This window comes from Equus quagga, chromosome 8 (genome assembly GCF_021613505.1).
Source record: "Equus quagga isolate Etosha38 chromosome 8, UCLA_HA_Equagga_1.0, whole genome shotgun sequence".
Taxonomy (NCBI): Eukaryota; Metazoa; Chordata; class Mammalia; order Perissodactyla; family Equidae; genus Equus; species Equus quagga.
In genome coordinates, this window is record NC_060274.1 from 104,217,356 (window position 1) to 104,231,507 (window position 14,152).

Here is a 14,152-nt window from a genome sequence, read left to right on the forward strand (position 1 = left end):
GAGTCTGTGGTATCTCACATACTGAAGCCCAAATTTCCAGCAGGGTTAGAGTTAAACCCATGATTTAAATAGGTGGAAGTCTCTGTATCCCGTTACTAATCCCAGAGCCATGCAATCCCCCATCGCCACAGTGACATTAGTGAGAAAGGCTCCAGGCAGTGCCACAGGTTTAACTTTACCATCTAACTGCTGTCTGAAGGACTCACTGCTTGTCCACTAGTCAACAACATTTTTCCAGTGACCACGGCGAACAGCCATTTCCTATGGTTGACTAGACGTGAAAGTAGAGAGAAAAGATGAAAAGGAAAGGGAAAGTAAGATTTTTTCCCTTCAGAAAATAGTCCAAGTGAGTTTATAAAACACAAATATGTGAAGTTACAAAGCAAATACAAAATGAGTGTAAATCCAGATGTTGAGAAAATATTATATAAGAGGAGGTATTCACCGAAGACGAAGGCCAGAGAGAGACTGGAGAATTTCAGCACGGGCTTCCATAGGAAGAACATCCTGAGCCAGACTCGGGGCAGTGTGGGCCATGGGAGCAGCTGGAAGGGCCTTGTGAATGAAGAGGAATACAATGTAAAAGCACAAAAGTGAGAAAAATGAAGCCAAGCAGAGAGTGGGCAATTAAATTTGTTGAGTTGGAAGAAAGACTCCATACCTGAGGAAAATAGTCAGTTCTGAGAATAAAACAGAGCCTTGATTATGCTAGTGTTCATTTATTGACTCATTCATTAATTCGTTCAACACACATATAGAAACATGAACCCTTTGATGGTGCGTCCCTGGGCACTAGGGATGCAGACTAATTCTCTGCTCTCATTAGGCTACATTCTTGGGGGAGGAGAGAGACAATGAACCCATAAACAATAAATAAAAAATAAAATACCATTTGAATCTATTTGGTGAGTAGGTTTCCTAGGGTGTATGTTGGCCTTTTGAGTAGACTGCGATATCATCATGGTGTGAGGGGACATGTTTAGCGGAGTGCTGTTACTATCTCATGAGCAGTCTCCAAACATTATCACTATTGTCTCCTTTCTGTTTCAAGGTGACAGTAAGGCCAATGCAGAACAATGAACAATAAAATCATAATGATGCCATTGAGTTCACGCAGTCTGTGCACAGGTCAGGGACCTTGGCTGTCAGCATGTATAGAACAGTCCTTAAAATTTGAGCTTATCTAACCTTGAACAATGAGAAGAGGTAAAGCAAGTGTCAGCTGTGTGTTGGAAATTGCCCACAGAATACTGTTTCTGATTTTTCCCCCTTGAAAACACACATTACAATGTAAAGTTTCTATAGATAATACATTTTGGCTTAAAAAGTACCACTAATCAAAAATAATTTCAGATCGGTCAGTCAACTTAGCTGTGGAATTACTTTGATTTTTACACTTACTAAATTTTCTCTCTAAATAAGATATAGCAATAGATCTAATAGTAATGAGAAACGCTTACTCCTCTACTTTGATATTTGGAAGAAATAAGCCAATGAGAAATAATCTACATTTTCATGAATTATCTTCAGACGAGATGGGCTAGTCAAAAGCAACAGCTTGTAGTAGATAGAGCTATGCAGGGGAAAGGGATGGGGAATCTATTGGAGGGCTGGTCTCTGGTCTGGGGATGGAGTTAAGGTGGTCTTCATCTCAACTGTTCAAATGATGCTCTGAGACCAGTCAGACCTTACAGCTTTCCCTGTACGACAAATCAGAAAACAAAAAATGGAGACCAAATAGTAGCCATGTAAAGGTCAAGTCAAGAACCATCATGGACATCATAGCCACAGTATTCCTATCCTTTCTGAAGGAGAAAACCAAATCCTGAGGCCCTTCCCTTGGGGAAAAGATTGGGAGACTGGACAATAAATGGTGTCACGTCTATCTCTTCTCATTTATTACCCAAAACACTAAATAATTAGGCCCTTTTTGTTTAATTTCCTATTGTTAAAGAATTATCACCTCAGTTCAGGAATGCGACAGGCCATAAGCACTTTTGTGCAAATGAAGAAAAGATGCTGCTTCCTTGGGGGCATGCATAGCACTCTGCCAGGGTTCATAGCTCAATTAGGGGAGATTCGGCTGGATTTCCTCAGCCAGGAGCACTTGTGTAGTGCACATGCTCACAACCACTCATGGAGGCTCTGATTTGGTTGAAACAAATGAGTGGATTAGGGAGAACTGAAATAGCCATCAATAAATTTTATAAATCAGCCCAGAAACCTTGCTGTTTTTGACTCTTTTCTTCAAAAGCAGGAGTTCTTTTTCACTCTGCTTATGGTTTGCCAGGTTAATTTGCCTGCCGGCAGTTCCCACAATTAAGTCTTACTTAATAAAGCTGGTCTTTACCATGCCTGTCCTGACAGTAGCAGTTTCAGCATCCCTAACTACATGAAGGATGCTCTTCTGCCAAGGTGTCAGAAAGTCTCACTCCATGCCAGGAATGCAGGTAGTACAAGTCCATAGAGGTGGAACCCAGAGCACCCAGGGAGCCATGTGGTCTATCACACGCAGCCAAGTGAATCAGTGAGGAAGTTCTCTAAGTGTCAGATTAACCCTCTCCCGTCTTATTTTAAAGTTCTGGAATTTGGAAATCTGTTCACTTCGTATATGAGACTAGATGGTAGTTTCTCAGGAAGAACGGTGCTTGACGTTCTTAGCTCCTTCTATTTAGTCTCCTTTGTGTCTTCTCTGTTTGGTCTATCAGATTTCCTGAGGGCAAGCTAGGCCACTACATTTGTGACATTCCGTTCTCTCTACTTTAATTCAACAAATGTTCATTGAGAAGCTTCCCTGTGCCAAGCACCCTCTAAAGTCATAGGGGAGGAAAGATGAGTGAGGTAGAGCCCTTCACCTCAAAAAGCATAGAGTGTTCGAAGAAGTTGAACACAAACACAGAAATAACTGCAGTTCAAGGCAGCCAACTCAAACCATTGCTGCTATGAGGTAAGGAAGAAATCAGCAAATAAGCAAACACAGCATATATAGAATAAAGAAAGAGTAATGAAACACTCACTGTTCCCTATTTCTGCCACTGTCTTACTTCTAATGTGCTATGTAGAGCAGTGTCTTGAGAAAACTGATGGACCAAAATTAAAGTCAGAAACATGGGAAAAGTGAACTCTTGTAAGTCCAACGGCAGTCAGTACTAAAAATAAAGTCAGAAATTAGAAAAATGCAGACACTCAAAGGGCAGGTAATTAAAGGTTTCAGAAGTTAGACTGGGCTTCATATATAATATGGACTAAAATGTTAACTGCATTTGTATTTGTTAAATGGGAAAGCTGAATGCAATTTAGTTTTGCATTTTGCATCTTTCATGTTAACTCTATATGCTGTTCTATACTTTTTGCTGATAATAAGAAATTGCCTCTTTCAAAATTATATTCAGTCATGGATACTAATGATGACCCTGATGAAGACCATCTTGCAAGTTATGATATTCAGCTCAGTATTCAAGAATCCATAGAAGCCAGCAAGACTGTATTTTATCCTGAAAGGTAACATTCAAATTGACCACCCTCGACAAAATCTCTTTATGACATTCATTTTGTTGTAAATAAATGAACGCTGTTTCCTGACACCTCCTCCAGGCAAATTCTTACCCTTCTTTTCTGGCAGGGAATGAAATAGCTTTACAAGGGCCACTGTGCATAGATTTAGCAATCTGATCTTCCGCAAATCCCAATCTCATGTGGAAGATGAAAATAACCTAGATGGGGAATTCCTAGTTGAATTCAGTTCTACAGGATTGCCCATTTTCTGAATTAATATGAACTCAAAAAGGACAATAAGTAATTTGAACAAATTTGCAACTACAGTTTATACAACTAATATATAGATGTATACAGAGGTCTATTCTATATACTCTAGAGCCCTTTCTGCTACTGACTCAGGCAAATTTATAAGTAATCCATTTGTGCATCTTTAAAATAAGAAGAATAACGCTAACCCACTTGACCCATAAGTTCAATGAATGGGAAAAGGGTTGTGAGCTTTTATTATATATGACAAAGTAATATATAAAGCCAAGCCTATTTAATATTCTGTTATCCAAATGACAGAAGTTAACAAATTATACATAAAATTGATGTTTAATGTTAGCAGGCATTATAGAGTCTAAAACTGCAAAAGTAGATTTCTGTCTTGAACATCACACATTATACTTCTGACAAAACTAAACTTTAGTGTATCTTTACATTCCATTATAGCATTTAGAATCTTGTGTTCTGAAATTTAGTAGTGTTTTGAATAGATTCAGTGCTATAAAATTATGCTTTTGAGCTTTTAAAAAAATGGATCTATTACATCTAAATTTTGAGTCTCTTTAATTTTTCCCTTATCTCCAGCAGATTTTGAACTTAAGTGTTCCCAGGAAGGCATTCACAACCCTAGAATGCCGGCAGATGTTTTTGCTTAATAGAGTTTAACTGTTGTGAAATACCTTGTTTCGTTTGAATAAACACACACGCCAGAGAATTGCCATAGGGGCTGAAATCATGACCTGCTGGACAAGTGGCTGGGAGTTCGTTCAGTAAATGCTCAGCCTGCTTTCACTTTTGGATCTGTTGACTTAAGACTCTAACAGGCAGTGTGTATCATAAGCTCCCAAGTAAGCAATTCTTAATTAGCAATTCTTAAGTTTAAAGCAGCAAACATTTATTAGACATAGAGTTTTTAAAGTTGGAGAGGCCTTGAGATCTTCCTATTTCATTCTGTCGTTTTGCAGATGAAGAAACCACCACTCAGAGGCTAATTGGCCTATGCAGAATCACTGTATCACAAAACCTGAACCCAGCTCTTCTGACTGACTCCAGTTGTTTACTCCTCTTTCATTGCTTAGAACTAACCTTTAGAGACAGCGTTATAATCTTGTATTTTGTCATCTTCACCAATGTCTCTAGATCCAGTGTATCATAAATATACTCTGTATCTGACTCTTAGACATTTACATTTTTAAAGTGGATAAAATCAGCTGTGTGTATTTCCTGTAGATCTTGATTATTAAAATTATGTACAAAAACTCAATATAAATTAAAATTTTTGGTTCCTTGAAGTATACCACTAGAATAAATATTGTTTATTTTTTTTCCTCTGGCAGATTTGTACCACTAAGTGATCAAAACAGAAAAATTGTGGAGGCCATAAAACAAGGTAAATGGCTATATTGCCTACAGTGGGATGCATTGAAGATTCCACCTTGCCAAGACAGGAGTTTATCAGCCCATGTGTTTAATTTAGGTCACATTCTTCAGCTCCAGGAGTATGTGAAATATAAATATGCATTGGATGAAGCTAACGAAAAAGGATGGTTTCCATTGCATGAAGCTGTTGTTCAACCTATTCAACAAATACTTGAAGTTGTTCTGGATGGTGAGAGAACATAGAACCCCTTTGACCAAACTGAAGCAAGAATGTAGAAGTAGTGAGGTTCTAATGAACACAACAAGCAAAAAGAAAAAGCAATATTAAAGATTATTTGGAATTTAGAAACGCAATATTCATGTTTTAAACTCAGTACAAAAATTAGTACATTTTGTGAGGTTCAGGGTTCACCCTTTGCATCCTTCTAAGAATGTGACACAAGTTGGTGGGAAAGTCTAGTTATAACCTACAAGTGATAAAAGTTTGTCTATGTCATTAATTCATTGATTTGAATATAATGCTTTTTGCTTTGGGAAGTCAGTTTTAAATTTCTCATCTTGAACTATCTCTTGAGTTAACAATTTCCAAAAGATTATTATATAGTACAAGTAGCACTTAAAATATTTGTCCTTCTATTACATTAAGTTTTTCATAATGTAAACATTAATAAATATCATGACAAATCGACCCAGAGTTAATATAATTTTGATGTTCTAACATAGTAGTTTTCACATCTCAGCATCTTACACAACACTTTGAGAGTGCCTTGTCTTTCAACCTTCAATGTTTCTCCCTAGTTCTGTGTTCTAGGAAATAATGATAGATACTTAATGATTAGCAATCCAGCCAGCCAGCCAGCTAAAAAAATAAATAGCTAGACAGATACATAGTTAGACCAACAGATATGGAATTTGATGGTAAACATGGTATTTGTTTTCTAACACATTCTGACAGGATACATTCATTCAAATGCATTCTCATTCCCACATTCACAGACTTCATTTGACAAAAACCAATTTCAGATGCAATTTAAATAACAAAGGATTAGAGAGTTTCATAATTTATCAAGAAATGGAGAATTTACAACCCCTTTTTTTTAAAAAAAAAGCACTTTGAAACATAGATGTTAGTTTTCTGGCTGTCAACCTTATTAGCAAGTCCATGCTTGTCCAATTCTACTCGCCATCATTTGATAAACTTTAATCATACCCCCTTTTGTCTTTCCTTTTTCGTCAGTTGACTTTGTTCAATCTAATGTAGATAATATTGCATTATTCTGATGTATGTGGTATACTTTAAGTAAAGATTTTTAACTTTACACAATGCTTTCACATCTCAGCATCCTATAAGACACTCTGGGAGTTCAAGACCTCTGATGGAGAAACACCCTTGACTCTGGCAGTCAAAGCTGGTCTGGTGGAAAATGTAAGAACTTTACTAGAAAAGGGAGTGTGGCCAAACACCAAAAACGACAAAGGAGAGACGCCCCTTCTGATTGGTAAATGACATTTTTTTCCTAGAATTTTTGTAGTTTGAGATAAATAATAAAAATTTAATAAGTATTTATTGGAAACCATTATATATTGACTAAAACTATGTGACCTCATCTCCTTCTATTCCCTGAGCTCCCCTCTAACCCCCATCTCTCCTGCCCTATGATTTTATTTTTCTGTCTCACGAAGAGATTGAATGTGAAAGATGGCTACATCCTTCAGCACCAATTAACCAGGAGGGATCCAAACTGGTTGGTTTATGAGGCCAGAAGTACCAGTTCTAAAGGAATATTCTCTAGGTAGGGTCCAGCTATAAGGAAGGTTGTGTGTGTGGTATGTAGCCAGCAGAAAGAGGCAGAAAGGGGATTCAAAAGGGAGACATCATGTCCATGTCAAAACAAGGAAGCCAGACTGGAAGGAAGAGGAGCTGGGGGATTCCGAGCACTCAGATGCAGCACTGGGCGTCTATAAGGGGGTTCACGACTGTAACACAACAAAGGAATGATGGTAAACCTGAAGGTGTCATTCGTCTATCAGCTTCCTGTCAGTCTTGTGTATCCTGCTGTTTGTTGACCAATAAGAATTGGCAGATCTGTTTGTGGAAGTGGAGAGAGATGAGATTAACTACAAATGACCAGAGATAACATTTCCTTTCTCTTAGGGATGTAGGGTGGTGGAGTAAGAATTGGACTCGGCACCTGAGATCTGTGGATTTCTTCTCCAGTTTTTTTGAAATAAAATTGACATAGAATAGTGTATCAGTTTAAGGTGTATGACAGGCTTTGATATATGTATAGATTGCAAAATGATTACCATAGTAATTTTAGTTAGCATATGCCACCTCACATGGTTACAATTTTTTTTTCTTGAGATGAAAACTTTTAAGATCTCTCTTAGCAACTTTCAGATATACCATACATTATTGTTATATGGATTTAAGTCCTGGCTGTGAGTTTGTAATCATGGGCCTCAGTTTCCTCATATGTAACATGGAAATGCAACACCAACCATGCAGAATTGTTATAAAAATTAGAGGAAATATAAGTGTATAAAGCCCCTGCCACATGACAGATGCTCAGGAGAGGAGAGCTATTATGAAATTGTTTGTGTATGGCAGGAGGAGGAGGGGCAAGAGCCCTAAGATTATTTACTAGCAATCACAGAGGAAGATGAAGCATCATGAGCTGTGGCCGTAGCTGGTTAACACTACCACAGCTCCTGTTCATAGAGAAATCACTAGAATTTTAAAAACAACGTGAATATTGTTAATAGACAACTTAGACAAGTCATGAACGTTAGTCAAATATTTACATTCAACAACATTAATTCAACAGCATCAATGCAAGTAATGTTTATTGAATTCACATTAAGCAAGATGCTGTGTTGGGGAGTATGGACATAAAGGTGGATGGAATAATCTTCCTCCTCTCAAAGAGTCTAGCAGGAGAGCTAGATATGTTTTAAATAGAAAATTGGTGTTATAAATGCTATAATAAACGTGTATATTCAAAGTAAATTAGGGAACTAAAGAAGCAGTGACTCTGTGAAGCTTTCGGAAAGGTAGATGGCCTTGAGTTGCATTCTGGGGGGCCAGGGAGGGGACCATCAGCAGACAGGGGAGGGAAGATCTCCTAGGCAGGCCTTCTGCCCCTGGATAACTTGTTAAATGAGTAGTGCCCCATGTCAACGCTTTCAGCCTTCCCAAATTCAGATTTGATCAGACAAACAATCCAATTATTATAGTTAGGGTACAGGCAAAGCTTCTGTAACAAAAGAATACCCAAAGCAAATAACAACCAGGACGAAAAAGAAAGAAGTTCACTTCTCTCTCACACAACATTTCAGAGGTTGAGCGGCCCAGGGTTGGCAGGGTGGCTTTGCCACCATTACACAGGACTTGCAGATGTCACCATTCCCCAGCCAGCAGGAAAGAGGAAAGTTGCAGCCTTGGGAAAACATCTTCACCTTTAAGAAGATGACCTGGATATTGCACACAGCACTTCCGCCCATATCCCTCCCGTTAGTTCAGATTTTGTCACGCAGCCACACTTAGGTGCAAGGGAGGCTGGGATATTCAATCTCTGCCTGGATAGACCGTGACCAGCTAAAACTTGGGGGTTTCTGTTATTAACAGGAAAGGGGAAACACGAGTACTGAGGAACAGGGTCTGTCTCTGCATACATGGTAACTAGGCTTTTTGTCACAATGATGTGGTGTTTTTCATAAATAAACCACAACTCTTTTCCTGAGCAGGTTCTACAGATGCTAGATAGAATATTCACCTGTGGCTTGCTTCACCACGATTAATGTGATTTATACTATTTTCATAAAGGCATATACCATGGAGTATTTGCAATGACATCCATGTATTTGTTGTTGTTTCTATAGACAGTCTTTGATTTCTGCAAAAAAAGACACAATTTTCCAGAGTTTGTATACTATCTCACTTTGCAAACATAGAATTATTCTCTACTTGCTATTCTCATTCCACTTCTTTCTTAAGGGACAACTAAGTCATGATTACCACTCAATTGTTCCCTTTTCACTTTATTTAAATTTTTCTTTAATACTTAGTGTCCACCACAGAGCGTTAAGCATTTATATGCATTTTTAATGTCATTTGTTGGTTTCTCTACTCTAGCAATATCTGAAGTGTGGAAAAGGAACCTGATCGTTGAGCTATCAGAGTTGAAATAGGATTAAATTTGGAAATAATATATTTTAAAAACCAAATGGTAATATCAAAAAGACAAAAGTCTCATGAGGGAAATATTCTGGAGGTGTTCCCTTATGGCCCCATCATTCACATTTCTGGAGAATAGCGACTTTTCTTGGGTTACCTTCTTGAGGACCTCTTTTGTGGAAACCATGTCAAGTCTTTTTAGGCTCTTAGGAAAATGGATCATCCATGGCATTTTCTCAGTTTTCTTTTTGAATCTGTGGGCTGCTTTGAAATTTACTACTCACAGTTCATAAACTTGTAAAGGAGAGGAGAGAACATTGCTGTTCTTTTTATTTTTCTTTGCAATGACATTTTTATTTTTCTTAACCTGATGTCATCATCTTTGTCTTTATTTATGGAATATCCTTAGATGGTCAAAAAATAGCACCACTTTTTGTCCCTCCAGTGCCCTTCTTCCCCATCAACCACCTGGTCCTTATTTATGGCACTTTGATGTGTTACTGTCATGTTACACCCTTGCGTGCTGAGTGGTAGATATCTGATTTGTGATGATCTGACACTTATTAAGGGTTTTTTTTGCACTAGGACTCCCTCTCCTGCCATCCCTCTGAGGTTGGTGTCACCTTTCTCCAGTTGGATAGCCACAAGATTATCCTGGCCGCAGGGGCCCGGGGTTCAGAGGAAACCAAGGGAACCGTCTGGCACAACATTGCAGTTCCACTGCCCTCCGTTTCCCCACAACCTTGCACCATTTACAGCTCAGTTAATTTTATTTCAGATGTTTTCCTTCTCACAAATCAGTACATACGCTCTTTGCTCCATCTCCTCTTTCAACCTTCCAATCCTTGTCAAGATACTTCAGAAAAATCTCTCTTCTCTATTTGGATGTCTTACGAATCAGGAAATAATTCACTGCTGACAATAAGTAAATTACGTGAGGAAAACACATACATCCAGAAAGAAAATGACAGAAATTTAAAATAAAAAGGAAAAGTGCCAACAAACTATAAAGTGCTTAAAAGTGCCTATAATCTATGCAAAATCTTCTAATTCTCTAACTCTTCAGCTGAAGGTTGGTTTTCTTTAAGCATTATTGTTGAAGATATCTATATAGATATGTATTTTTTTACTTCACAAATTATTTAATTTGCATTTTATTAGTATGTTACACAAATACTGTGCCTTTTTGGTTTTCGTTATTTCAGCCATTTATTGGTTAAGAATGTGTTAGCTTGGGAAGGGTTCTCCATGATTTGGATTATTATTTCTATAGAAAATAAAATATATTCTTGGATCCAAGGAATCAAATTGCGAGCAAAATTTTATCTTAAAAATAATTTTAAGCTGAATATGTCCTAAATATGCTGCTATTTTCACAAAGAAAGACTAATATCTCTGATCAACATTCTCTCTGAGTCAGACAAAAGGAAAACAGATCATGAGGGAAGAGGTTCATTATTTTAATACATTTTTTTCTCAGTAGAAAAAAATGCAATAGGAGAAGAAGATAAATGAGGACACATCACTCTTAGCTCGTTTAACTTATGGATGTTTGCTCTGCAATAACACCAGCTAGGATGAGGTAATTCGCTGTAATTAGAGCTGCCAGTGGCAGGTGGATGATTCGGTGAAAGGCATTTGTCAACAGACTAGACAGTGAGTAGGAGAAAAACTGAAATCTCACTGCAGTGATGGCTTGTCTGCCCCCAGAGGAAGGAGGCAACGTCTGTCTTTGTCTTCCCCGTATGCCTTTTGGAGCCTTCTCTCTCGCCTTGGCCTTCCATCCTTTCTGCATTCTGCCTCCTTGTTGCTGGGATGTTCTTTGTGGCCCCACAGTCTCCTCCTGCCCTTCCCAGCAAAGGCCCAGACTCCAAATAGAAGACAGTCTAGACTTCTTCTCTAGACTGTAGATAGCATGAGTGAGAACCATGCCTGGCTTTTCCCAGTTTCCCACAGGGCCTAACCCAGTGCCTTTCATTTAGCCGGCACATGTTGATCAAATGAATGAAGGAATGAATGAATGAAGAAATGAGTGAATGTAGTTGCAGCTATCTGCATTTGCAGGGAGTAGCCGCATTCTGCTCTGTTTCTTAGCAAGATTTTACATATTGGTAAGAGAAAAATGCATTACGTCTTCCAGAAGTATTTATATCTAAACTGGGACGATCTCTTACTAATCCAAAGGGGAGGGGAAAAAACTTTTAATAGTGTTATTTCAGCTGTTAGAAACCAGCAGAGGGGGCGAGGGACATCTGATTTGGTGAACCTCTTAAACGGTAGTACATTAGTTGTCGGATACTTCACCTGTTTAGAACAACTGACCTGTTTAGATTCTAAACATTCGTATTGCTAAGCTCCCATTAAGAGCATGATGGGAAAGAGAAGTTCATTGAATACTGCTATCTTTGGGGAAAAAAAAGTCTTTCTGGAGAGGGAAGGAAAAACTTAATAAACACCATTTACACATGTGGCTCCAGGATCCTAGAAGTGATGAAATGATATTAATAATAATAGTTATCATTATTGAGTTCTTAGTAAATACTAACCATTTTACATACGTTATTTAATTTATGCAACCCAACAGTGGATGTTGTTTTCATTTTGTTGAAGTGAAAGAAGAAATTAAAATTTAGAAAGAGTATGCGCAACACCCTCTCCTAGTGATGCGCACTGTTTGCCACGAAACTCTTAGCCATCCTCAGGTCAGGGTCTTAAAGAAAAGGCAGTGTCATCTTACATGCTTACACTTCACCATAGAAATTTGGGTGTGAGAAATAGAAGGGGTATCACAAATACAATATCCTCTTGTAGAAGAAAAGGGAAGAGCTAATATTTATTTTGATATTGTTTGGTTATTAGTTTAATACCCTCTAATGTATTCATGTTAATATGCCTACTGTTGACTGTTCTTTTTAAAATCATCTTCAAGCTGTGAAAAAGGGCTCCTATGACATGGTGTCTGCTTTGCTTAAACACAACACCAACCTTGACCAGCCCTGTGTCAAGCGATGGTCGGCAATGCATGAAGCAGCCAAACAAGGCCGCAAAGATATCATAGCTCTGCTACTAAAACACGGAGGCAATGTCCACCTGAGAGACGGATTTGGAGTCACACCATTAGGTGTTGCCGCCGAGTATGGTCACTGTGATGTGTTGGAACACCTAATCCACAAAGGTATGTAAAAAAGGAGTTGCCAGCTGGCCCCGTGGCCTAGTGGTGAAGTTTGGCATGCTCCACTTTGGTGGCCTGATTCAGTCCCAAAGTTCCGACCCTATACCATTCATCAGAGGCCATGCTGTGTTGGTGACTCACATACAAAATAGAGGAAGATTGGTGCAGACGTTAGCTCAGGGACAATCTTCCTCAGAAAACAAAAAGGAACTGCCTGCTCCTGACTTTTCTCCTGCTTCTTGTATTTCCTTTTTTCCATTCCTCATCACCTCCTTTTCCTCTCTTGAATCTAACTGGGCCTCAGGCTTTTGTACCCAGCCCCCTTGACAGCCCCCCATTCCACAGCTCAGTTAAACCCTATACACGGTGACCTACAAATCTGCATGCCCAGCCCTGACTGTGCTCTCTAGAGACAGCCCAATTTTCACACAGATGGCTCACCAGGGTCTCACACTCATACTCTCCTAAACTGAATTCTTCTTTCACACTTTTGATATGATAATTTCTCCCAGCCAAGACTGAAAGCTTAGATTTATCTCTAATTCCTCCATCACCTTCTTTTCCAAATACAGTCGGTTACCGAGTGCTATAGTGTCTCTCTTACCAGTTCTCACCTTGCAGGACCTCTGGTTTGCATCCTCACATCTTCCCTGGACCAGGGCAATCATTTCCTAACCATTCTTCCAGTTTCCAATCTCCCTGTCAGAGACTTCATACTACATACTGCAATGCAGCTCCTTTCTCTCAAGGATAGCTACAGGAGTGTAGACGATTCAAAACATCTTCAGTGGCTCCCCATTGCCCACTGAATCATGCATGGGTCCCTCTGTATCTTCTTGAATTGTTTTTCCAGGTTTATCCTTCACTACTCCCAATGTGTATCCTGTACTCCAGCTAAATTAGACTAGCAGTATTTCCAAACACACCCCATATTCCCTCTGTCTGGGTTTGGGTCCAGTCCTTGCCCTCATCTGGAATACCTTCCAACACAATTCAAAGTCAATCTCTTGAGACATCTCCTTTCTAAAGTCTTTCTTTTTTTTGTGTTTTTTTTGTGGGGAAGATTGGCCCTGAGCTAACATCTGTTGCCAATCTTCCTCTTTTTGCTTGAGGAAGATTGTCACTGAGCTAACATCCATGCCAATCTTCCTCTATTTTTGGATATGGGACACCACCACAGCATGGCTTGACGAGTAGTGTGTAGGTCCACGCCTGGGATCCAAACCTGCAAACCCTGGGCCGCTAAAGCAGAGAGCATGCCCTTAACCACTACATCACTGGGTTGGCCTGCCTGAAGTCTTTCCTAATTCTCCCCAACAGATTGTGATGTTGCCCTCCTTTGAAACCTCCAAGTGCTTTATATAACTACAGAACCGGGAATTAAGAGACCAAATGCTTAAGCTGGTTTCTGCCACCTACTCATGGTCTGATCGTAGCCTAGTTACTTAAACATCTGGCCCTCAGTTTCCTCATCTATAAATAAAAGCTAGGACCACGTGGTCTCTAAGGATCCTCTATGGGGAAAAGAAACATTTTTGAGCATGCCCCGCAAAATGCAACCTCATTTGGTTATCAAATAAGCCCTATGACATAAGCAGTGTTGCCCTAGTTGACAGATGAGGAGATGGAGGTTCATAGAAGTGAGGAGCTTGCCCCAA

General features: G+C 39.1%; 1 protein-coding gene across 2 annotated transcripts in view; it reads left to right on the top strand.

Annotated features, from left to right (window-relative positions):
• The window catches only part of ASB15 (ankyrin repeat and SOCS box containing 15), a 30,957-nt gene that overhangs the window by 7,427 nt on the left and 9,378 nt on the right, over positions 1-14,152 (top strand). For both annotated transcript variants that reach the window (XM_046670785.1, XM_046670786.1), the window contains exons 3-7: positions 3,393-3,501; positions 5,103-5,155; positions 5,243-5,374; positions 6,486-6,644; positions 12,252-12,497. In XM_046670785.1, coding sequence (XP_046526741.1) covers positions 3,395-3,501; positions 5,103-5,155; positions 5,243-5,374; positions 6,486-6,644; positions 12,252-12,497 — 697 coding nt within the window. In that variant the 5' untranslated portion in view covers positions 3,393-3,394. The remainder of the gene's footprint in view (positions 1-3,392; positions 3,502-5,102; positions 5,156-5,242; positions 5,375-6,485; positions 6,645-12,251; positions 12,498-14,152) is intronic.